The sequence below is a fragment of the Peromyscus californicus genome, unplaced genomic scaffold (genome assembly GCF_007827085.1).
Source record: "Peromyscus californicus insignis strain IS unplaced genomic scaffold, ASM782708v3 Scaffold_10__1_contigs__length_136768540, whole genome shotgun sequence".
Taxonomy (NCBI): domain Eukaryota; kingdom Metazoa; phylum Chordata; class Mammalia; order Rodentia; family Cricetidae; genus Peromyscus; species Peromyscus californicus.
The window spans coordinates 1,655,819-1,682,768 of record NW_026294391.1 but is presented as its reverse complement, the minus strand read 5'-3'; the positions used below and the strand labels follow the sequence as shown (position 1 = coordinate 1,682,768).

The window sequence follows — 26,950 nt, the reverse complement described above, 5'->3', positions numbered from 1 at the left end:
AAAAGGGAAATGGGGCAGGAGGAAAGGCTGTGTGGTCATGGTCATTCTCTTAAAGGATAGGTGTGCTTCCTTCAGCCATCTGTTTTTTATGCCTTTCAGCCTAGGCCCTTGAAAGCTATGTCTTCATGTTCTTATTGGGGTCTCTGACTGGAGATAGCCTAGCTGACACCCCCTTAATTTGACTCTAGCCAGCAGTGTACCACTCAGTGTCTGTAGTTTGGACTAATGTTATGGCCTCACTCAACCTTGGGCATACTTTGTATTGGTTTGTTGGGGTGGTCTCGCTATTATAATCTAGGCTGGCTTTGAATTCATAGCAGTTCTTTGATGTCAGCCTCTGAATGTGGGACAGTGTTGACTGACCTCTAGGACAAGTGTATATTGATCATTTCACTCAGTGTTGTTCTTTTTCCCAGGATGCACCATGATGAAACGTCAGAGACCTCTCAGCAGCAGTGAGAGTTCAGATGAGTGTGAGTAGAACTAGCTAGTAACCTGTGTATCTTTGCCTCTTGAGGATCTCTTCTTTGACTTAAGAATAAATTGTTTCATGCTTCCTCCAACATTTAAAATGTTTTTGAGAAGGAAAGGTCAAGATCCATTTTATCATTTAATTTCATTAGAAATGTATAAATTGAGTAGAAGAATTGGTTTTATGTTTCATATAACACTTTGATTTTTACTTTAAATTTAATTATAACAAAAGCTAAGTCTACCAATGCTTTAATAGAACTTCTCTAGAAAGGAAGAAAAAAGTATTGAGAATGTAAACTGTAAATCCTGATTTTGATTATAACTACAGTGCTAAATGTTTGGTTGTGGGTCAGTCATTGATTTGTTTAAAGCCTTAACAATACCTTTTAGGGAAGTGCTACAAGATTATTTGTTCCACATTCTTAGTTTTTCTATGTTTTTTTTTGGGGGGGGGAGGGTGTTTTGTTTTGTTGGTAGATCTTTTTCTCCAGGCAGAATATGAATTGGGTTATTCCAAAATATTATGAGGTATGATTACACCAAGTTGAATCTTCACAGCCATTATTAAAGCTTTTGTAGTCTCGATGGTCACTAATAAACATTAAACTCCATCAAGACTCTCTCTTGGGTACAATTGAATACTTTCTTCAGTAGTATGAGATTTCTGGTCTCCTGTCTTTCATGTATCTAGTTAGTTGGCATTTAGTTAGAGTAGTGGGTAATACGTTTCAGTATTTTTTCTAATTATCTTTTGCAGGTCCTTCCACTTCCTTTACTTCTAGCTCAATGTATAGGAAGAAGTCAAAAAATCCTAAGGAACATAAGAAGTCTGCTGAGGTGAGATTAGATATTCAATTTTACACTTAACTAGTATCTATCTCCTGCCAACATACTTACAATACCCAGAATTTGAAAATGTGCAAGGAAATATATACCATTTAGGCTCATTTTCTAATGATTGCTTATCTTCCAAGAAATATTTCATTTCTTTTCTCCTTTATGAGAATGGTAATTTTTTTTTTTTTTTGGTTTTTCGAGACAGGGTTTCTCTGTGTAGCTTTGCGCCTTTCCTGGAACTCGCTTTGGAGACCAGGCTGGCCTCGAACTCACAGAGATCCTCCTGGCTCTGCCTCCCGAGTGCTGGGATTAAAGGTGTGCGCCACCACCGCCCGGCGAGAATGGTAATTTTTACACTGATTTCATTTGAAGAAAAAGTTCCCAGCTTTATAGTATAGCTTCCCCTAGCCAGGAAATCAAAGAGAGCTAGACTTGGAGATCTGTGAAGGCTCCCAAGCTCTTATAGCCTAGTGTTGAAACGTTATTTTAGAGGGTGGGAGATAGTGCAAGAAGGGATAGGTTCAAGAGATGGTGTGTGGAGAGGGAAGGACTGAGTCCTAACAGCTTTTGAAATACTACTAGACTAGAAAAAAAAGTTCACTTCTCTGATGCTGGTCATCTGCCCCAAGAATATCAAGCTATCAAAATTGTACTTGCCTTCTTGGATCATACAGACTTTCCTTGGTGGAAATTAAATTGTGAAAAATTGATTCTATGCTCCTTCATTTTCACTAAGAATAAACTTCTTTAGCTAGAAAGGAAGAAGAGAGTGCATTAGTTGCCTGTTTCTGCATTGCAAATAATCACAAGATTAATGGCTTAAAATAGTTTACATTTATTATCTCAATTTCTGTGAGTCAGGAGTCTATACTAAATGTGACTAGATTCTGTGTTCATAGTCTTTCAGGGCTACGATCTCTGTGCTTACTTGGATGTTCTCACTAGGGATTAGAAAAGAATTTACTTTCAAGTTATGGGCTGAATTCCTTTCCTTGAAGCTAAAAGACTCGAGATTCTTGTTTTCCTGTAGTCTTTTGACAGAAAGCACTCAGTTCCTAAAGGATTTTATAGTTTCTTGCAATTTGGCCTTCTCTCACAACAGGGCCAATTTCTCAGAGGCAGCAAAGAGAATCTTTCTCTCTCATATGCTAAGATGAAATTTTATATGACATAATAATGACAGTGACATCAACATTTCTTTAAAAATTGTTTTATCTTCTAAAACATTTGCCATAGTCTATGGTTAGAAGCAAGTCATAGGTTCTACTCATTCTAACAGAAATAGATTAACTGATGGGGATTATTTTTCAAGGTATCCATCAGAGAGCATTTCTTCCTTTCTCAGTAGTCACGTTTCATCTTTTTTTGTCAGGGATCTTTGTGGGCCTGGTAGAATGTCAGGGTATTTTTCATAAGTGTCTACCATACAGGAAAAACTTAGGGAATATAATACACAAAAACTGGACTGGAGGGGACTGGAAAGATGGCTCACAATTAAGAACACTGGCTGTTCTTCCAGAGAATTTAGGTTCAGCTCACAGCCATCTGTAATTCCACTTCCAGGGGATCTGACACCTTCTGTCCTCCTCAGTCAGTGGGCACACATGTACTACACGTACATATATGCAGAAAAAAACACTCATACACATATAATAAGAATAAATCTTTAAAAAAATTTTAAGAATACTGTTGAGTGTTTAATAGAATTTCCTCTAGTCTAGGTTTGTCTGTATATGTCTTATGATTAGACTATAATTAAGGTTTGGGAGAATGATATAACAGGATGAAGAGCCCTTCTTGTCACATATCAAAGATTATCATTTGATTAACATGAGGTTTCTCCAGTATTAACATTCTTTTTTTTCTTCCTTTTTCTTGTTCTTTTCACTAAGACTGGTATACTAAAATACAGGGATAATATTAGGCAAGGAATCACTTCCTGAAGGAAAGAATTAACAAATATATTTGATAATATCCTGTAGAAATTTTTGTCTTCTCCCTGACTTAAAAAAATATAGGGCTGATAAGATAGCTCAGTGGGTAAAGGCACTTGGTACCAAGTTTGACAACCTAGTTTTGTCTCCAGAACCCACATGGTAGAAGTAGAGAACCCACTCCAGCAAGTTTTCCTCTTTCCCTGACACTTGAGGTGTGGCACATCCACATCTACACACATCCATGCGTAATGAATAAGTAATGAAAATGAATTTTAATTATATAATTATTTTAATATCGGCTTATATATATTTACTTTGTATTTTAGGTTTTTTAAGAAGTATTAAGTATTGAACTTATGCTTTGCATATGCTAGGCAAGTACTATATTATTGAGCTACATCCCCACCTTATTTTATATTTTAGGTTTTAATTCTACATAATTTTTTTTAGTTCTTTATGTATTTGCAACCAGCCACTGTTTCCCCTCCTTCCTCTCCTCCCAGGCTCCCCCACATCCCCTCTGCACCCCCCATCCACTCTTCCTCCATTTCTATTCAGAAGAGGGAAGGCCTCCCATAGATATCAACCAAACATGGCATATCAAGTTAAAGGCTGGACAAAGCAGCCCAGTATGAGGATAAGGGTCCCAAAAGCCAACAAAGAGTCAGACAGCCTCTGTTCCTACTGTTAGGAGTCCCATAAGAGGAACAAGCTACACAACTGTAACATATATGCAGAGGGCCTAGGTCAGTCCCACGCAGGCTCCCTGGTTGTTGGTTCATTCTCTGTGAGCCCCTATGAGCCTAGGTTAGTTGATTCTGTAGGCCATGTTCTCGTGGTGTCCTCGACCCCTCTGGCTCCCATAATCCTCCCCCTCTTCTGCAGGATTCCCCAAGGTCCACCTAATGTTTGGCTATGGGTCTCTGCATCTGTTTTCATCAGTTCCTGAATGAAGTCTCTCTGATGAAAATTGGACTAGGCACCAATCTACAAGTATAGCAGAATATCATTAGGAATCATTTCATTGACTTTTTTTTTGACCAGTCATGTTTGGTTCTATCCTAGGTCTCTTCGCTATCCAGCCTCTAGGTCCTTGCTCTCCAGGCAGTGTCAGGGGTGGGCTCCCTTTGGTAGCATAGGTCTCAAGCTGGACCAATCATTGGTTGGCCACTCCCACAATTTCTATGCCACCTTTACCCCAGCACATCTTTTAGCCAGGACAAATTATAGGCTGAAGGTTATGTGGCTGAGTTGATGTCCCAATCCCTCCACTGGAAGTCTTGCCTGGTTATAGGAGATGATTGGTTCAGGTTCCATATACCCCATTGCTAGGAGTCTTAACTAGGGTCACCCTCATAGATTCCTGGGAATTTCCATTGCACTAGATTTCTAGCTTGTCTCCAGAATGTCCCTGAATTCCAGTTGTCTCTCCCAGTACTCTCTCACTCCAACCTCCCTCAACTTGATCCTGCCTCTTCCCCTTCCTCATTGCACCTTCTCCACCTGCATTGTCTATTCTTTTTCCCCTTCCCAGGGAGATTTATACATCTTCCATTGAGCTGTCCTTGTTACTTAGCTTCTCTGGGTCTGTGGATTGTAGCATGGTTATCCTTTACTTTACAGCTAATATCTTCTTACAAGTGAGTACATATCTGTCTTTCTGGATCTGGGTTACCTCACTCAGGTTGTGTAAGATGAATTGCTAAACAGTCTTATTAATAAAAAACCTGGAGCCAGATTTTGGGGTAAAACCTGAGAGATCAGAAAAGCAGAAAGAAGCCAGCCACATTCTTACCACTTGGAAATCCTCAGCCAAAAAGACCTACTTCCTGTATACCCACGCCTATATGCCTTTCTGTTCTGCATCTCACTTCCTGTCTCCGCCCAGCTATATCACTTCCTGTCTGTCTGTACAGACCTCCAGACTTCTATGGTTAGTGCTGGAATTCAAGGCTTGTGCCACCACGCCTGGCTCTGTCCCAGTGTGGCCTTGAATTCACAGAGATCTGGATGGATCTCTGCCTCCCAAATGCTAGGGTTAAAGGCGTGTGCTACCATTGCCTGACTTCTATGTTTACTATAGTGGCTGGCTTTTTCCTCTGATCCTCAGATAAACTTTAGTTTACATTGGGGGACAAAATATATCACCACATTTTCCCTTTTTGTCTAAAATAAAAAAATTATAACTAATATAAGAAAAACTATATAAAATAAGTACAATATATAAGTCAATAAATACATCAGTTTGCATTTGACAAATTCAGAGAAAAATTTCCATTATCTGTCCTATTTTTGTAAATCCAAAGGATTGTATCTCATTTACCTTCTATCCTAATTTGCATTACCAAAACTATCTTTTGATGTCTTTCAAACTTATACACTTTACACCTCTTTAGTGAATTTCTTTTCTGAATTTCTTAACAAGGAAAACTATAACTATCTACTCTTCAACTCCCTCAGAGACCTGAGAAGGAAATAATATTACCTAGTTAAACAGGAAGTGCCAACAAGCGATTTCTAAAAAAATTGAGATGACAGAAACAGCTTGCTGCCTGGACAGTCACCCGAGGTTTCTCTGCAACATTGGGGCAACCCATCTTCAGCCTACAGGCCTACAATATCTGACAGACTGAGCTGTGAAGCAGGATTTTCTAAAGAGCTTTCCTACCTTGTCTTGGCAAGGATCAGCAGTCCTTTCTTTTGTGTCCTGATTGTCCATTTTGGACAGCATACTGTCAGCAATGAAGGCAAGGGCATTTTCTTGCCCAGTGGCTAACTTTTGCCACAAAGAAAGTAATTCCATAAGGAGTTTCTTCAATGCCCATCATCTTCTCTGAAGTAGATTGGTACTGCTAGGAACAAACATGTCTCATTGTCAAAAAAAATCTGTTATTAAAACATCTTAAATGCCATATTCTGTAGATCTCTAAAGTGTTTGGAAATGACCTGTCTGTCTAAACTATATCTCTGTTTGACCTTGAAAACATACCTAATATAACTATAAGTTTGATTGTAATGACTAACTACTAACTTTCATTTCTTTATATCCTAATTAGTTGGTAATAATAACTTTCAAGGACTAGAAATTTGCATTACATTGTTAAATGAGCTGTATAGGTACAATAACCTTGAACAAGATTAGAAATATATGTACAGTATTTTCTAACAAAATCAATCTCAAATTTGTATCAATATACATAATTTGTATATATTATACAAAAGTCTAATCCAATGTAAAATACTTAAAACAAGTAGTTGCTTTCTAAAAATAGATTCAATAATCTACCTTTTTATCCTATATCTATGTACTCTTTTTTTTCTTTTCAGAGTAGATTCAATAATTACCTTATATTGTATCATATCTATATCCTCGTTTTTTCTTTTCAGAGTAGATTCAATGATCTGTTTTATATCTATATCCTCTTTTTTTTTCTTTTCAGAGTAGATTCAATAATCTACCCTTTCTCCATCATTTCTATCTTTTTTTCAGAGTAGATTGAATAATCTACCTTTTATCTTATATCTGTGTCCTCTTTTTTCTTTTTCTTCAAACAAGAACCCTAAATCTAATCTCCTTTGTTTAGCCTTTTTTTCTGATCATTATCAATTAACAACTTGTAACCAACAATCCTAAACAAAGACAATTATCCATAACCCATTGAATGACCAGAAACCACCCACCCCACCTTGTGAGAATGTGGGCGTCGTTTTCTTAAAATTACTTCCTGCTGTCTGGGAGTGAAAACATCTTTAGGGGATCCTGAAAAGAAAATTTGGGAGTTAATTTTTAGGTTCTGGAAGAGTTACCTGTATTATTTGTTGTTCAGCCTCTGCATAATGCAAAAGTACAAGGGCTTGTCTCAAGTCCTTGCTTGAGTAGTCTGTGAGGCTAGATCATCTCAGCTAGTCTTCTCGAAATTGTCCTGAGCAGTTTGTAGTGCAAAGCCGATCTTTGTGTGGTGTTTGTCAGCTTGGTGGTGTTATCATTGTCCTGATAGAATCACCATTGTGGGGCCCCATCATCTTTTTGGAGACTTCAAAGTTGCTGTTAAGTGTGGTCATGGTTCCCTGCAGAAAACTGATGAGACTCAAACCTGAAATCATATTCAGGAAGCTAGACGAAGCCTTTTTTTCTAGGATCAGTTAGTACTCTATATGACCATTGATATCATGACAAAAGTTATATATACATATATATAAATCTTATAAATTTTGATATAAAATTCATACCTTAAGAAAAGTTTAAAGAATCAAAATAGAATCAAAGAATTGAGATTAGTGGCAATAGAATAGTCCCTTAATTTTTTCCTTTTCTTTTGTCCCATATCAGAAGATGGCTCTTTTTTCTGACATGATACAGAGATTTTGCATTTTCCTTTAACAAGCATGCTTGGGTTTAGAGAAGGAGAGAGCCATTCTCCAACTCCAAAGCCAGCTTTAATTTTTAATTGAACTGGGACTACATAAAGACCATTTGTGTTAAGTGTCTGTAGAGAAGAGCAGAAACAAACATTTAGGAAGACTTGCAAAATTTTATATGTGATATACCAATAGGCCAATTTACTCTTTTTCGTGGGACATTTTTTCTGGATGATTTTTCCTTTTTCTTCAAAAGTCTCATTTGTCCAGTGTTTTTCTGATTCCTTAGCCTACATTCTCCTGAAAGACAAAAACAAAAACCATTCCCCTAACTTTGGGGAGGTTCCCCTTTGACAAGTTATATCTGATTAAATGAAAAGCAGTTGTTGTATAAATTAATTTAAATTGAGTGATCATGCTGATTGAACTATCATGAACTATCACCTCTTCTAATTAAGAGGTCTCTCTTGTTTGAATTGAACCTTTATCAATTTTGATGGTATCCATAGCTTATCTTCTCCTGTAGAAACAAAAGCAAAACCTCATCCCCAATGTAATACATATCCTGGTTTCCATTCTGAGGTTGGCACGTCTTTAAAGTATATAGGCTGATTTAATTCTGTAATTTTTTTCTATTATCCAATGTCTCTCCTCAGCTGTTGTTCCTTTCTCATTAGCATTGAGAAAATCCAAAGTTAATAGAACATTATGTAATCTATTTATGGGGGTTTTTGTTACCTCTTTCTGTTTATATAGCATATCCTCTTGAGTTCAGTTTGATCTTTTTATGACTGCTTGGCCTGTAGGATTGTGTGGTATACCTGTAATATGCTTTATATTATAATAAGCAAAAAACTGTTTCATTTTACCAGAGACATGTGCTGGAGCATTGTCAGTTTTCATGTGTGCAGGTATACCCATGATGGCCATAACTAATAGCAAATGCACGATTACAAAATCAGCCTTTTCAGAACTCAGAGCAGTTGCCCACAGAAATCCTGAACAGATATCAATGGTGTGGTGTACATATTTCAGTTTTCCAAATTCTGCAAAGATTTCATTTCTCTGAGTACCCTTTGGGTTATATCCTGCTGGTAGTGGAGTCTGAGTGTAAAAAGAACAAGTAGGACATTTCCTTATAATTTCCTTGGCTTGTTGCCAGGTTATGGAAAAATCCTTTTTTAAACCCTTACTATTGAAATGATGTTTTTTATGAAATTCTGAGGCCTCCAGCACACTTCCTATCAATAGTTTATCAATCTCATCATTACCTGGCAGACCCGTAGGGGATCAGATGTGAATTATATATAAGGGATTCTTCCTATTCCTGATTATATCTTGTAACTGAATAAATAACAAAGTTAATTCTGACTCATCAAGGATAAATTCTGCAGTCTCAATATGTAAGACCACCCTTTCAGCATACTGAGAGTCAGTAACTATGTTGAGAAGTTCCAAAAAATCCATTAATACCATCAGAATAGCATACAATTCTGATTTTTGAACCAAATTATAAGGACTTTAAACCACTTTACTTAAATTTTCTGATTTGTAACCTGCTTTTCTTTTTTTGTTTGCATCTGTATAAAATGTAGGGGCTCCAGATAATGGTGTTTCCCATACAATGTGAGGCAGAATCCAATCAGCTCTCTTTATAAATTAAATTCTATCACTTTTGGGATATTTGCTGTTAATCTCTCCCAAAAAATTACTGCAAGCTCTTTGCCAAGGTTCACTCTCTGCCCATAATTTATCAGTGTCATCCTTAGTTAAAGGTACGACAATTTCTGCTGGGTCTATTCCTGCTAATTGACGAAGTCTCAATTTTCCTTTCAAAATCAAGTCAGAGATCTTTTCCACATAAATTTTTAATTTTTTACACTGTTTATTAGGTAGAAATATCCATTCCAATATAATATCTTCCCCCTGCATTAAAATTCCTGTAGGAGAATGCTTAGAGGGTAAAATAACCAAAATACAATCAAGCTTTGGATCCACAAGGTCCACAAGAGCATCCTGTATTTTCTTTTCCACCAAAGTAAATTCTCTCTCAGTTTCAGCTGATAATTCTCTTGGACTACTTAAGTTCTAGTCACCTTCTAAGGTTTTTGAACAAATTACTCAGTTCATCATTTTTTACCCCAACAACAGTCCATAGATGAGAAATGTCTCCAAATAATCTTTGAAAGTCTGTAATGGATCTCTCCTAATTTGCACCTTTTGGGGTCTGATTTTTTTGTAGACCTATTTTATGTCCTAAATAATTAATAGAATCTCCTTTTTGTATCTTTTAAGGAACAATTTGTAATCCCCAACAAGGCAAATTTTTCTTTACTTCTTCAAACATTCTTTCTAAGGTATAAATTATAGATTCAGGAAATTGCTCTACCTCCCAAAGGCATGTGCTACCATTGCCTGACTTCTATGTTTACTATAGTGGCTGGCTTTTTTTTCTGATCCTCAGATAAGCTTTATTAGAGTGCACAATACGTTGGGGAACACAATATATCACCACAAGGTTGATTTTTCTAGTTCCATCCATTTGCCTGCAAATTTTATTATGACATTGTTTTTAATAGCTGAGTAATACTGGGTATATGCCTAGGAATCGTATATCTGGATCTTGAGTTAGATCAATTCCCAGTTTTCTGAGAAACCACCATATTGATTTTCAAAGTAGCTGTACAGGTTTACACTCCCACCATCATGAGCTATTGCTTGTGTTTTTAATCTTAGCCATTATGACAGGTGTAAGATAGAATTTTAGAGTTGTTTTGATTTGCAGTTCCCTGATGGCTAAGGATATTGAACATTTCTTTAAGTGTTTCTCAGTCATTTGAGATTGCTTTGTTGATAAATCTCTGTTTAGATCTCTACCCCATTTTTAATTGGATTATTTCATTTGTTGATGTCTAGTTTCTTGAGTTCTTTATATATTTTGGAAATTAGCCCTCTGTCTGATATGGTGTTGCCGAAGATAGTTTCCCATTCTGTAGGCTGCCGTTTTGTCAAATTGATGGTGTCCTTTGCCTTACAGAAGCTTTTTAGTTTCATCAGGTTCTATTTATTAATAGTCAATCTTAGTGCCTGAGCTATTGGTGTTCTGTTCAGGAAGTTGTCTTCTGTGCCAATGCATTCAAAGCTCTTCCGTGCTTTCTCTTCTATTAGGTTCAGTGTATCTGGTTTTATGTTGAGGTCTTTGGTCCACTTGGAGTTGACTTTGTGCAGGGTGATAGATATGGATCTATTTGCATTCTTCTACATTCTAACATCCAGTTAGACCAGCACCATTTGTTGAAGATGCTTTCTTGTTTCCATTGTATGAATTTGCTTCTGTGTAAAAAATCAGGTGTCCGTAGGTATACGGATTTATGTCTGGGTCTTTGATTTAATTTCATTGATCCACCTGTCTGTTTTTATGCCAGTACCATGCAGTGTTTACTACTCTAGCTCTGTAGTTGAGCTTGAAATCATCGATGGTGATGCCTTCTGAAGTTCTTTTATTATACAGGACTGTCTTAGACATCCTGTGTTTTTTGTTTTTCCATATGAAGTTGAGTATTGTTCTTTCAAGGTCTGTAAAGAATTGTGTTAGAATTTTAATGGGGATTGCATTTAATCTGTAGATTGCTTTTGGTAGGATGGACATTTTTATTGTGTTAATCCTACTTATCATGAGCATGGGAGATTTTTCCATTTTCTGATATCTTCTTCAGTTTCTTTCTTCAAAGACTTGATGTTATTGTCATACAAGTCTTTCAGTTGCTTGGTTAGAGTTACACTAAGATTTTTTTTTTTTTTTTGGTTTTTCGAGACAGGGTTTCTCTGTGTAGCTTTGCGCCTTTCCTGGGACTCACTTGGTAGTCCAGGCTGGCCTCGAACTCACAGAGATCCGCCTGGCTCTGCCTCCCGAGTGCTGGGATTAAAAGCGTGCGCCACCACCGCCCGGCTACACTAAGATATTTTATACTATTTGTGGCTGTTATGAAGGGTGTTGTTTCCCTGATTTCTTTCTCAGCTTGTTTTTCATTTGCGTATAGGAGGGCTACTGGTTTGTTTTTGTTTTTTTTTTAAATAGTTAATCTTGTATCTATCCATTTCACTAAAGGTGTTTATCTGCTGTGGGAGTTCCATGGTAGATTTTTGGGGGTTGCTTTTGTATACTATCATATCATCTGCAAATAATAATACTTTGACTTCTTCCTTTCCAATTTGTATCCCCTTGATTTCCTTTTATTGTCTTATTGCTCTAGTTAGAACTTCAAATACTATATTGAATAGGTATGGAGAGAGTGGGCAGCCTTATCTTGTTTCTGATATTAGTGGAATTGCTTTGAGTTTCTCTCCATTATTTTGATATTGGCTGTAGACTTGCTGTATATTGCCTTTATTATGTTTAGGTATGTCCTTTGTATCCCTGATCTCTCCAATACTTTTATCATGAAGGGGTGTTGGATTTTGTCAAAAAGCTACATCCCCACCCTACTTTATACTTCAGATTGTTATCCTAATTTTTTTGCAGTTTTGAAATTGTCCATTATATCAAGAAAATCATCTCTATTTTCTCTTTTCAATTCCATCAATTTCAGTTCCTATTCATACTATTTTCTTTAGGTTTATTTTGTTGGCATGGATACTTAAGTTATTAGGCCAGTGCTCTACAACTGAGGTTTTGTTTCAGTTATTAATTAGACATATATTTTTCTTCCTTTTTGTTTATGGTGTTAAAGATCAAACCCAATGCAATGAGTTTACCACTGAGCAACATTTCCAAGCCTCTTTTGCAATATATAACTTTTAGTGCTATAAATTTCCTTTTAAATGCCATTTTAGCTGAATCATTAATTTTTATATTTAATTTCCTTTTGTGATTTTTATTTAATTTGATATGTCCGTATTGATTTCTAGTTAAGAGTCCTTTTTGTCAGAGAAGAATGTGTAACTTTAGTTATTTTACATTTATTGAGGTTTGTTTTATAGCCAAAGGTTTTTTGTTTGTTTTGTTTTGTTTTATTTTGTTTGGTGATTGATTGTTCCATGGAAATGTAAAAGTAATGTGTCAGATCCCATGGAACTGAAGATACAGACAATTATATACTACCAGTGCTGGGAACCAAACCTAGGTCCTTTGCAAGAACAGCAAGTACTCTTTTTTTTAATTTTTATTTTGCAATACAATTCAGTTCTACATATCAGCCATGGATTCCCTTGTTCTCCCCCCCTCCCGCCCCCCTCACCTTCCCCCCCAGCTCACCCCCCATTCCCACCTCCTCCAGGGCAAGGCCTCCCACCACGGACTGAGATCAACCTGGTAGACTCAGTCCAGGCAGGTTCAGTCCCCTCCTCCCAAGCCGAGCCAAGCGACCCTGCATAGGCCCAGGTTTCAAACAGCCAACTCATGCAATGAGCACAGGACCTGGTCCCACTGCTTGGATGCCTCCCAAACAGATCAAGCCAATCAACTGTCTCACCCATTCAGAGGGCCTGATCCAGTTGGTGACCCCTCAGCCATTGGTTCATAGTTCATGTGTTTCCATTCGTTTGGCTATTTGTCCCTGTGCTTTATCCAACCTTGGTCTCAACAATTCTCGCACATTTAAACCCTCCTCTTTCTTGCTAATTGGACTCCCAGAGCTCCACCTGGGGCCTAGCCATGAATCTCTGCATCCAGATCCCTCAGTAGTTGGATGGGGTTTCTAGCACGACAGTTAGGGTGTTTGGCCATCCCATCACCAGAGTAGGTCAGTTCAGGCTGTCTCTCGACCATTGCCAGCAGTCTGTTGTGGGGGTATCTTTGTGGATTTCTATGGACCTCTCTAGCAAGTACTGTTAACCATGAAGCCATATCCCCAACCCTATGGATTTTTTATTTATTCTGTTTGTGATGCTGAATATGTGATTCATATAATCTGCCATGTTTGGGGAAGTTGTAGCCATTATTTTTTCAATATTTGTTAAGCTCCACCTTATCTCTTTTTTGCAATTTAATAATTACAAGTGTTAACTTTTGTTACTTTTACACATATTCTTCAAGATCTTCTCATTTCCTTCACTGTGTACTCTGAGATCCCTTGATTTCTGTCATTCACTAGTTCTTTCTTTTGTGTTTTTTTTTAAGCAGTGATACTAATTGAAACTAAGGCCTTGACATTGCACCAAGCCATATCTCCAGTCTTGGTTCCTTCTTTTGCTAATTTCATTCTTTAGTTGAGCTTGACCCAAGAGTTTATTTTGGTTATTATATTCATTCTGAAATTTCCATTTGCTTATCTTTTATTTCTTTGCTGAGACTTTGTAATTTCCAGTGTTTGCAGTTTCTCATTGAAACATAATTATCATGGATGCCTGAAAATTCTTGTTCAGTAATTCTAACATTCTGGTCATCTTGGTGTTGGTGACTATTAATTGTCTATTCTCATTCCTAGTTCTTAGTGTAGCAACTAATTTTCTATTGTACTCTGGACTTTTTTGTTATTATAAGACACTGAATCTATTTAAATCTTTTGTTTTATCAAACCTTTGCTGTAAGCCAGATGTAACATGAATTGCTAAACCGTCTTATTAATAAAAAAAAATCCAGAGCCAGATATTGGGTAATTTCTGAAAGATCAGAGAGAACAAGTCACAGCTAACTTCACCTCGCCAACTCCTCAGCTGATCTTGTTTCTTCAGACTAAAAGCCTCTGAGTCCTCACTGGAATAGAGCTCAGCTGAACTGCTGCTTAAAAGTTTAAAAGCGTCTAGTTCCCAGTCGTCATGTCTTATATATCTATCTGCTTTCTGCCATCACTTCTTGGGATTAAAGGTGTGTGCCACCATGCCTGGCTCTGTTTCCAGTGTGGCCTTGAACTCACAGGTAACCGGATGGATCTCTGCTTCCAGAATGCTAAGACTAAGGGTGTGTGCCACCACTGTCTGGCCTCTATGTCTAATCTAGTGGCTGTTCTGCTCCCTGACCCCAGATAAGTTTTATTAGGGTACACAGTATATTGGGGCACACAATATATCACAATTTGCTATAACCAGGGTAGTGGAAATAAAAGTGCTGTTTCTACCAGTGGCAGGATACTTGGATTCCCCTTCTCAGTTCTGCTATTTATCTAGGAGACATGGAATTCTGTTACTACTTGGTAGGGATGATAATACTCACCTTATTGCCTCAACTAATAGGATGAGTAGTAGTAGCAAGGGGTACCATATTACTGATATGCAGTGATAACAGCTCAGGCTATCTAGCTAGTTTGTGCTGACACCACCTTGACAAGGGGAACGCCTTACTAATAATAGATAGGAGTAGACATCAAGGTTTCTCAGTTGGTAGCCTTTAATACCATGTTAGTTATCCTATAAAGACAAAACATAGTTTAGGGGTGTAATTCAGTTGATAGAGCATTTGCCTAGCATCTCAGCCCTCAGGAGGTAGAAGCAGGAGAATCAGAAGTTCATGGTCATCCTCTTGCTACACAGTGAGCTAGAGATCAACCTGGACTACATGAGACACATCTACTCTGTCTCAAAATTTTTCAATAGATTTTTTGAAATACAATCCTCATACAGATTATCAATTTGAAGTATATTATTAAATAGGTTCTAGTATATCCACAGTTATGTATCCTTTACCACAATCTAAATTTAGAATATTTCATCACTCCTGTAGAAAACCCCTTAACCCATAGCAGTTAACTCCCCAGTCTCCCTGTTCCCAGCCCTTGAAAACCACTGGTACTTTCTGTCTCTGGATTTGCCTATTCTAGACATTTCTCATAAGTGGAATCATGCAGTATTTGGTTTTTGTGTCTAGTTTCTTTCACTTAGTATACTGTTTTCAAGGTTAACCCATGTTGTACTACATACCACTACCTCATTCATTTTTATAACCAAATGATACTACATTGTATAAACAACCACATTTTGTTTATTCATTCATCGGTTGATAGATATTTGCATTGTTTCTAATTTTTAGCTATTATGACTTAACATTTTTAGTTGTCTTAAATTCTTGGATCATACAGTAACTGTTTAATCATTTGAAGAACTCTCTGGCTTTTTTCTAAAGTGGTATCAGCATTTTTCAATCTTACCAGAACTGTATACTGGTGTTTGAATTTGTTATCACTCTGAGCACCACGGATTTCAGATTTCTTTAGTGACCTTCTTGTCTGCCCTCTTGACTTAGGGTCTTAGGGTCCTTTTGTGCTTGTCTTCAGAGATCCTGTCTCTGGTAGCATTCCAGTTGTTAGCCACTCTTACTATCAGTAGAGGCTTTCACTCGGTGGTAGGGTCTGGGGAAGAGGCATCAAATATTATGATGATTTTTATTTGTTTTCCCCTGGAAGAAAGTCATTGAAGTACAATATGAATTTTCTTTTTCTTTGGGGTTCAATTAGCTACATTAATAGCTATTTTTTAACATTGTATATCAGTAAGATTGCTATGCATGCTTCTCCCAATTTATCTGTTAAAGAGATTTTAGTAAAGTTGTATGACTTTCACATGTGATTCAGAGGTTTTATAATGCTTCTGAAAATTATATAGAGAGTTTTAAGGGTGTGTCTTGCAGGGATTTTTTTTTCCTGAGCCAGTAACCCTCCCCAAAGTGCTCATACTCTTGTTTTTTTTTGTTTGTTTGTTTGTATTTTATTTTTATTTTGACAAGGGAAGAGTTGAGAAAGGGTTTCACACTGTAGCTCATGTTAGTCTCGAATTGGTTATGTTACCCAGGCTGTCCTCAAACATTCAGAGTTCTGGGATTACAGATGTGTTCCATCATATAGGGCTCAGGACCCATACTGTTTGATTTTTTAATGAATGTACAAAATAGTGATTTCATTATGATAGCTTCACACATGTATATCTTACACTTTGCTCATGGTTACCAACCCCATTACACTTTTTAGTTCTACCTCCACCTTCCCATTAGTTTCTTACTTGTTAGTGTCCCTTCTAGTTTTCATGTTACTATATTTTGTCTTTTTTTCAGACCTGAGAACCCAAACCCAGAGCCTTGCACTTGCTAGGCAAGTGCTCTACCACTGAGCTTAATTCCCAGCCTTATGTTATTATATTTTTAAATCCAGATTCTCCACATATGAAAGAAAACTTGGGATGTTTGTCTTTTTGAGTCTAGTTTATTTCACTTAATATGATTATCATCTCTAGTTTCATCTATTTTTCTACAAATTACCTAATTTTGTTCTTTTTTATTAAAGATTTATTTTATTATTTGTGTGTGTGTGTGTGTGTGTGTGTGTGTGTGTGTGTGTGTGTGTGTGTGCGCGTGCGCGCGTGCGCAGGTGTCCTGCACCAAGAAGATGGTACTAGATACCTTAGATTCCTTTTTAGTATATTCCCAGGAGTGGCATAAGTAGGTCATATAGTAGTTCTATTTTTAGTTTTAAGAGGAACCTTCATACTGATTTCCTTAGTGGTTGGACTAGTTTATATTTCTACCAGCAGGGTATACAGGTCTCCCTTTCCTAAATCTTTGTCAGTATTTGTTCTCTGTGTGTCTCTCTGTCTCTTTCTTTGTCTGTCTGTCTGTCTGTCTGAATTGATATTCTAGTTGGATTCATAGTGAGGTCTCCTTTATTTCTACATGCATCTGTGATGCCAGATGCATACACAGTGTTGGACTTGGCATAGCTTCTGGACTGTATGTTAGCTTGTGAATCTCTTCTTTGACCATAAATGAGCAGTTATCTGGTAAATCCAAAGCCCTTTTGTTTCTGGAACTTTGGGGAAAACCACTAGTGCATCTAAAATAGACACACAATTAAGAACTTGTAAAACTTCTCACCTTCATTGTCTATAAAGAATATATTTATAACTTTAATTTACAATCTTTAACTTGGCAACTAATGTTCATGTTTTTCTTATGAAGTTTCTGTATTACCTGTGACTTCTAGAATGTTAGTTCATATTCCTGCTAGGGCCCTTGCTTGGGAATCCTGCTGGTTTTGGAGTCAAACAATGCACATGTTCATTAAGCAACCATCTCACATCTTTCTCACTTTCTCAACAATTACTTGATTGACTAGATAGAACTCAACTATATACTTCTTTTTGCTTTTAGAAGGGAAGCTGAAACTAATAGTGTTATTAAAATAATTCCATCTAATATTCATTAACAACCACAGTGAACCCAATACAATGCTGAGCCTTTTATACAAATATACCTATTTAATCCTTAAAACAACACTTATGAACAGTGTTACTATCCCCATGTTATAGATGAGTAAAGTGAGAAAGAGAATTTAGATAATTGGCTGAAAACTAGTATGTAGTAAGACCAACAGACCAATCCAGGTCCTTTTTTCCTTTTTTCCTAGTACCTTTTTTCCTTTCTTTAAAAATGTTTAGCTCTATAAAACATTTTCTAAGTTTAAACATCAAACTATAAAACAAAATACATTTTAAAAGATCCAGCTTTTGGGGTTGGAGATTTAACTCAGTGGTAGAGCGCTTGCCTAGCAAGTGCAAGGCCCTGGGTTTGGTCCTCAGCCCTGAAATAATGAAAAACAAATCCAGCTTTTGTTTCCTCTGCCTCTCATAAGAATGGATTTGTTGCCGGGCAATGGTGGCACACACCTTTAATCCCAGCACTCGGGAGGCAGAGGCAGGTGGATCTCTGTGAGTTCGAGGCCAGCCTGGGCTACAGAGTGAGTTCCAGGAAAAGGCGCAAAGCTACACAGAGAAACCCTGTCTCGAAAAAATCACCCCCGCCCCCAAAAAAAAGAATGGATTTGTTGTAAATGCAGATTTGGTCTTGTCTTGATCTTTGTCTCATGCTCTTATTCCCTTCCACCCTAGGATGCTGCAGGAATAAGGCTCTCACCACATATAAGCACTTGTCATCTTAGAACTTCCAAATTCTAGAACTATGAGCCAAATAAATCTGTTTTTTTAAATGAGTCAATCTCAAATACTATATAGCAATAAGATACAGCCTAAGATATTCCCTTCCCTTTGCTTCGCCTCACCTGCACACATTTTAGTTTATCTTTATACAGTTTCTTTATGAAAATACATTCAAATATGCATGTATGGATAGATAGATAGATAGATAGATAGATAGATAGATAGATAGATAGATAGATAGATAGACAGACAGATATCAGGAAATGCTTTAGCTATTTTCTTTATGTTCATATTTTTTGAATGTTGAGAATACCTTTTCTAATTAAAAATAGGTTCATAAGACAAGTGTAGTAAATATATTTATCACTTTGCAGATATCTAGCTGACTGCTGAACCTACATATCTATCCCCTCTTCAGCATTGCCTCATGCTTGAAATAGTTGACTTATTGTAGCATGAATCTTAGAATGTTCTTATTAATAAGATCAAACCTGAAGCCAGGTATTGGGGTGAATGCTGGAAGATCAGAGAAGCAGAACATGCCACAGCTACCTCACCTTGCCAGTTCCTCAGCTGATCCTTTTTCCTTAGACTGGAAGCCTAAGTCCTTATCCAAATGAATCTCAGCTCAGCTGCTTCTCAAAAGCCTGAATGCTTAACCAGCCTAGTTCCTGGTTTTCCATGCCTTATATACCTTTCTGCTTTCTGCCCTCACTTTCTGGGATTAAAGGCATGTGTCACCATGCCTGGCTGTTTCCAATGTGGCTTTGAACTCACAGAGATCCAGATGGATTTCTGCCTCTGGAATGCTAGGATTAAAGGCATGAGTGCCACCATTTTCTAGCCTCTGTATCTAGTGGCTGTTCTGTTCTCTGACCCCAGATAAGTTTATTAGGGTGCACAATATTTTGGGGAACACAATACCACCACAACTTACATATCATGCTAGTCCAGACTTTTATACTATGGTTTGAGTAAAAATGCTAATCTAGAAAACTTGGGTCTGACACGTTTTAATATAACTGACTTATAAAGCTGAAATTGGGCTTTATCACATAAGCCATCTGTTTTTCTCAAAAGGGGGAAGGGAAAATTGTACTAGCTGTTGGATTTACCTTTGACTTGCTTAAGAAAAGTGAGTATAGGTTGGTTGGTTAGTCTGCAATTTGAGCTTCCCCAGACTTCACAGAGTACCTGATCCCTGGAGGTTCAGTATTTCTGGAACCATGGACAAGGACCAGATGTCCTTAGTCTCTGCTCTCCCTGTCTGTACTCTTTTTTAAGTTACTCTTCTGTTTGATAAATATATGTATTAGCTTCCTAGGCCTTGGTTAATAAATTACCCCAAAGTAGGTGACTTTTAAAATAATAGAGGTTTATTCTCTGTTCTGGAGTCTAGAAGTCCAAAATCAGCCAGTCTGAACTCTAGGAGTTTTAGGGGAGATTCCATTCTTCTTTCAGTTTCTGGTGGCATTTATTGATTTAGTTTGTTGATTTTTTTCATCAATGCATCACCCAATCACTGCCTCCCACTCCTTTTTCTCAAAGATCTCCCTCTGCCTTTATCAAGTAAGGGCATTTACTGCCAGATTTACAGTCCATGCCGACATTCCATAATTATCTCTTTGCCAGATCTTTAACTTAGTAAAGCTGCAAAATCTCTTTCTCTAAACATTTAAACATCTATAAATTCTGGAAATTAGGATGTGGTCATTCAACCTACTAACATGTTTCCAGGCTACCTAAGAAACCATATAGTAGAGATTTTCATAAGCAGAGTTATAAAGTATGAACACATTGCTTATACTGTGTCATTTGATGGTATGGCCTTTTAAAGTTCATACTGTAATTTTATTTTAAAGTCCATAGTGTGGTTTTATAATCAGTTGATGTATTTTATAAGCAGGTCTGGAAAGGTGACTTAGCAGTTAAGAGTACTTACTACTCTTGTAGAAGAACTGAATTCAGTTCCCAGCATCCTCATAGCAGCTCACAACCACCTGTAACTCAGGGTTTCAAGGGATCTGATGCCCTTTTCTCCTCTGTGGGCACCAGGTATGTGGTGTATATAGATATATGCAGGCAAAGCATGTACATAAAAGTAAATAAATCTTTTTTTAAGGAACATCACTTGGAAAATAATGACATATTTGGGGCTGTTGTCAAATATTTAGCTCTAGTTGTCTTTTCCAGATTTAAGATAGGATTACCACAATACTACCTTTTCTCAAAGACATTAGTTATTATGTCTACTGCTACTTAGCCACTGGCTCATTAAAGGCGCTCTAGTAATTTATGAAAATGGGTTATATTGTTCAGCAAAATGATTTATTGTCTCCTCCTAATCACTCAGAAGAACACTGAGCTCTGTGTAAAACATGGTAAACGGTTATGTCTATGATCTCTTATCTACTTATATGAGACATTATGTAAGAAACCACCAGTTTTTGCTTCTTGTAGCCTTAGCTTAGCCAGGATTCTTTGTAAAATCGTTTTGTTGCCACCTGACCACCTTTGTGTTTAATATAGACGACTTCTATGCTGTGCCCTAAAAATCTTCCCTAAGTGAAACCAACAAACCTTTCAATTGTCCCTACAAAGTAGGAAATGAGGTGAGCTCTTCCTCATTTAAATGGCACCATTTGATTATGTAACAGTTTGGCCTTATACTTTGTAAAAATGATCTCAGTTTAAACATGACTGCAGCTCCTGAGAATTCATTGTTTTATAATATGTACTTCTACTTTCAGCTTATACAGAATTTGGACATTCTCCTTTGAGAGACTTGATAAGCATATTAAAGACCAAAATTTGCTTGATAGCATCTCTTCCCTTGATCTTCTAGAAATGTAGGCACATTTATCTTAGTCCTGTAAACGGTATGATATTTTATAGTAGACATTGTGTATGTATGTATAGACTAGTGTATGTATGCTTTCATGTAAAAGTGTGATTATTTATTAGTTAGATGTTAATTTGACATTCTTTACCAAAATTATTGCCATGTTAGCTTAAGAATTTGCGTTATACCTTTTTTATTCTTTTGATGGCAAGGCAGAATTTTAAGCTGGCTACCATAAACATTTGAATCATGTTTCCTGGCTAATTTACATGAGTTCAAACTGTAACTATGTACATTAATCATTGCCCTACCTCTGACATTTGAACTTCCTATACACCTAGGTCTCTCTGCAAGAGATGGAGTTTAAGCCTTCATTAAGAGTCTCTTGCCTGCCATAGTATATTTATCATTCATATCTTCTCACTCATGAGTAATTCACTGATAATGAAAAACATTGATAAGCTGGCTAAGATAAAGTTCTAAATATAAAGATAACTTAGAATAAAGCTATCTATGTTCCAAAGTGTAATGTATCTCTAGGTGTACACACATACACTTGTGTGTACATGTGAGTAAAAAATGTACATCTGGTAAAGAAAGAAACAGAAAATATAGCATAATGCATGTAATTTTAAAGTATGACATAGTTGAAGGATTATGCACAGTGGTTTTTGTCTATAATACTAGCATGTAGGAGGCTGCGGCAGGAGGATTACAAGTTTGAGACCAGCCTGGGCTACAGTCTTAAACCCTGCTTTATAAAAAAAAATGGGAACATAGATAATATAGCTCAGTGGTAGAGCACTCACCTGGCAGATATGAAGCCCAAGGCTGAAGCTCCAGCACCACGGGGGGGGGGGGGGGGGGGAGGAGGGGGATTAAACAGAATACATCTTAAAGTATCACACAGATTAAGTAAATAAGAACAAATTAGGAAATAGAAGTTCTAAAGAACATACATAGTAAGGTAGATCTAACTAATAGCTATCAAACTGTGTATTTTGCTACTAGAGACAATAAAGAATATACTTTCTCAAGTGCCTTAAAAATGCATATCCAGAATAAGATAAAATATTTTCACAAAACATCAGTAATTTCCATTAAATAGGAAACAAGCAACTGTGACAATTTGAGAAGCAAGATGTTTTTATAGTCTTCTAAGTGTCTACTCCAAGATATTTACACTACAAAAGGAAAATATACTAACCTAACAGCAATGAAAACTAGTGAGATAGCATTTGAAGAAATTTAACACGATACTGTCTGAACTGAGTAGTCAAATTTCAGTAAACAAGACATTTAACATATATCCTTGATAGAATAAGAACACAGCAATTTTTCTGTGATATTCTTACCAAAAGAACCCTAAAACCCAAATATGTATATTCTCAAACCAGTAAGAACACACCAGACAATTCTCAATTGACAGGACACACTCCAAAATATTTTACAAATATTCTTCAAGTGTCAATCATGAAAGACAGGGAAAAATTGAAAAGTTCTCACAGATTAGAAGATACCAAGGAGCCAGGCAGTGGTGGTGCACTCCTTTAATCCCAGCACTCTGGAGCAGAGGCAGTCAGATCTCTGAGTTCAAGGCCAGCCTGGTATACAGAGCAAGTTCCAGGATAGGTTCCAAAGCTTACACAGAGAAACACTCTCAAAAAAAAGAAGATACTAAGGAGGTATAACTATGTTTGTAATACAAGATCCTTGGTTGAACTCCAGAACAGAAAGATACTAAGGAAAATGGGTGAAAATTGAATAAAGTCTATAGATTAGGTGATGGTATATCGTAATGTTAGTTTCTTAGTTTAGGAGCCAGTATAGCAACTCAGGACTGTAATCCCAGCAATTATAAGGCTGAGGCAGCAAGATTCCTGCAAGTTCTAGATCAACATTAGCTAGAGTGTGATCTTTCTTCAAAACTAAATCAAAATATTTCTGGTTTAGATAAATTTATTCTGAGGCCAGGTATGGTGGCACATGCCTTTACTCCCAACACTAAGATTCAGAAGCAGGAGAATCTCTTAGTTTGAGGCCAACCTGGTCTCTACCTAGCAAGTTCCAGGTGAGCCAGGGATATGCAATAAGACCCTGTCTCAAAGCAAAATAATTTGAACAATTTACTCTGATCATTTAAGATGTTAATAGTATGTGAAACTATCTGAACGATATATAAGAATGCTGTACCATTTGTATAATTTTTTTAAAGATTTATTTATTATGTATGCAGTGTTTTGCCTGCATGCCAGAAGAGGGCGCCAGATCTCATTACAGATGGTTGTGAGCCACCATGTGGTTGTTGGGAATTGAACTCAGGACCTCTGGAAGAACAGCCAGGGCTCTTAACCACTGAGCCATTTCTCCAGCCCGCATTTCTATAACTTTTTGTACAGGATTTAAAATTGTAGGCCAGACTGGTCTCAAAGTAAAGTATAATTATTTCTAGGTAAAGTTTTAAATGAGGCAATGCCTAAATAATTAGAAGTTATTAGCAGATATTTATTACTTTAAGAGAGTTAAGGATTGTTTCTTTTATTAAAATAAATCCTTTGGAATAACCTATATTGTTTATTTAAATTCAAAGAGCCAAAAAAAAATGCTAGAAGGACTCCTTTTACCCTTTATTAAATCCAGAACAGCTGGTTTCCCTGTCAGTATGTCAAATCTTCCCAAACAGAAATTGTCATGCCCATTTAGGAATCAGGAGATGTTTCTCTTATTGGAAATAAATGTTGAGCAGGGATAATCTTTTTTAAAAGAACATTAAACAGTATCAGTTTCATAGTGATTTTAAAGTATGTACAATGTATCTTTCCAGGTATTCCGAAAGGACCTCATCAGTGCCATGAAAATTCCTGACTCTCACCATGTTAATCCTGACAGCTATTACCTCTTTACTGACACATGGAAAGAAGAATGGGAAAAGGGAGTGCAAGTACCAGCCAATCCAGACTCTGTTCCAACACCTTCTCTCAGGTATTGGCATGTTTACAACTTTGACTTAGGGAAAGAGCTCCCTTGGTTTTCTGTGTACTTCTAACATACAAAGTTAACCTAACTCACAAACCAAATCATGATTGATCAATAAATCCCAGCTCGTTTATCTAAGAAATTTATAAGATGGAATGTTTTGAAGTCCAATCTAAAATTAGGAAAAGGTTTCTCCAAGATTTCCATATCTGACTCGGCCATCAGTAGAATTTATTAGTCTTTGAAGAGATAACTTTCCCATAGGAAATTGCTTCAATATAAGTGGAGCCTCATTAGTGATGGTACTAATAAGTAGCCAAAGCATATAGTTTCTAAAACAGAAACTCAAATGAAAAGGGAGTAATAGAATAGTTAAGGCGACTGTAAGCACATGACCTTCCTTTTAAAGACATGAAAACAATTAAGGTAGAAAGACTGATTTTGTGGAAAAGAGGTTTTATTCCAGAGGACGTAGTAAGGTCTTCAAGAGTAGTAATGATTTAGAAACCATTTGATCCTACTGGTTTTGGTGTTCCCAGTGCTTTACACAAGTCTGACATGAAGTAGAATGTTCAGTATAAGTTTGAGCGAATGCAAGAATGAATAAGTAGAACACACAGCTCCAGATAAAGGGCTGGTAGAACCTTTTGGTTACTGTGAGAAAGTATGGATCTCATTGTACATTTATTTCTATTACTTAATAAAGTACCTTTTTTGAGATAGTATCTCACTGTATGGCCTAGGGAGGCCTTGAACTCACTATATAGCCCAGAATAGCTTCCTTCTGCCTCAGCCCTCTGAGTATTGGGATTACAACCATACCTAATACATGTTAGGTTCTTAAAGGGTAGAGTTAAACATCCTTAATTTCTCTACTATCACCAGGTTCATATGTCCTATTTATACTCTAGAAGTGGTTATTGAATCGCTTCTAGGAATGCAGGCCCAGGCACCCCACGCTCTGTTAAGGAAAGCTCCCAAACCCTTTCTTGTTTAACACACATTCCAAGTTTCACTTGTTTATCATTGACCGTCTCCTGCCTTCTAGAGAGAATAACATCAGGGATAAAAAAAAAAAAGAGAGAGAGAAGGTCATATTTTCATGTCTTTGCTGTTATATTTTTTATATAAATATAATGACCCTTGTGCTGCATTTTCCTTAATACTCCAAGGATTATTGAAACACCTCAATGTTTGGTCTTGATAGTAAGTCAGTATATCAAATATACTTTATTGGGGTAAGTTTAATTTTGGGGGATAAGTGGAGGATGTACTACTTTAAAAATTATATCTATCTGATAAGTAGCACAACAAACTTAGGATGGTTTAAGAAGAGTAAATTAAGAAGAGATTGAGAGCTTCCTCTCACAGAGACATATACTCCCTAATCTCCCTAATTCATATGAGCCCTCAGTGCTCTAATATTTGTTCTGAGAATGTAGGATATTTACCATTTTATATGTTGTGATTTTTACTAAATCTCCTCTATTTCTCAGAGTTCTTTGCCTATCTTATAAAGCTCTTAATTTTAATTGGCCAAGGTAAGCTACTAAATTAACTATTGATCATATTAAATTCCTTGATGAAATTCAGAACTGGTTGCTCTTGATAGGTAAATTGTATTTTCAGTTTCTTAGAAGGTGTCAAATAAGAATCATTCTGTAATATATATTTCCTTTGCTTAGCAAAGGTACCTGAAAGATTTGTTAAAAACAGACTTCTTGCTGGGGACGTGGTGGTACAGGCCTTTAATCCCAGCATTTGTGAAGCAGAGTCAGGCAAACTTGTTTCTATGAGTTCAAGGCCAGCCCAGACTACATAGCAAATTCCCAGACCAGCCATGGCTACACATAGTGAAACCCTGTCTCAAAAAAAAAGACTTTTAAACTATATCCTCAGAGCTTTTGATTTGGTAGATCTGAATTGTGAGGCTTAAATTTGTTTTATTTTGTTGGTCTGTATAGGGTATCACTGTGTAGCTCCTTGCCACCTCCTGTGTGGGGTTCCCAAGTGCTGGGATTACAGACATGCAACACTGCACTCAGCTAAAAATATCTAGCAGTTTCTCACAGTGTTTATACCAATAGTCTAGGGGTGACACTTTGGGAACAATTTTTATGGAATATGTTAATCATATTTCCTATGTTAATCATATTTCCGGAATTTAATAGAATTTAGTGCGTATGCATGCGCGTGTGTGTGTGTGTGTGTGTGTGTGTGTGTGTGTGTGTGCACGCACATATTTAAATACAAGCATGTGGAATTCCAGGAACAACCTTGGATGTCATTCCTCAGGTGCCATCCATTTTTTATATAAACTTAGATTTGTATTTATTTTATGCTGAATTTATTCCCAAACCATAAGTGTTTATGTTTCTTCAGGGATATTTTTTTATTCTGTGCAACTTCTTCTGGCTTAAAGAACAATTTGTTCTTAGTGAAGATCATCTCAGTGTGACAGAGGGCATTCATGTATGGGTTAATGAGACCATGAACTCTGTAAGTTCAACAGCCCATCTTATTAGGTACTTTGTTAACCTGTATGTGTTCAATGACTACATATAAACCCTTAAATTCAGCATTACTCTTTCCTTTTTTAAATATATGCAACAAAAACTCAGCATTGTTTTTGAAACACAGACCCTATGTCTAGCCCCACTGTGTGACC

General features: G+C 36.8%; 1 protein-coding gene across 8 annotated transcripts in view; it reads left to right on the top strand.

Moving 5' to 3' along the window:
* Jade3 (jade family PHD finger 3) overlaps positions 1-26,950 on the top strand; it is a 157,956-nt gene that overhangs the window by 77,835 nt on the left and 53,171 nt on the right. For 7 of the 8 annotated variants that reach the window (XM_052733412.1, XM_052733836.1, XM_052733590.1 and 4 more), the window contains 3 exons: positions 417-473; positions 1,232-1,311; positions 24,131-24,288. In XM_052733412.1, the coding sequence (XP_052589372.1) occupies positions 425-473; positions 1,232-1,311; positions 24,131-24,288 (287 nt within the window). In that variant the 5' untranslated portion in view covers positions 417-424. Of the gene's footprint in view, positions 1-416; positions 474-1,231; positions 1,312-20,993; positions 21,077-24,130; positions 24,289-26,950 lie in introns of those variants that run through there. The other variant, XM_052733752.1, reaches the window with a different exon arrangement.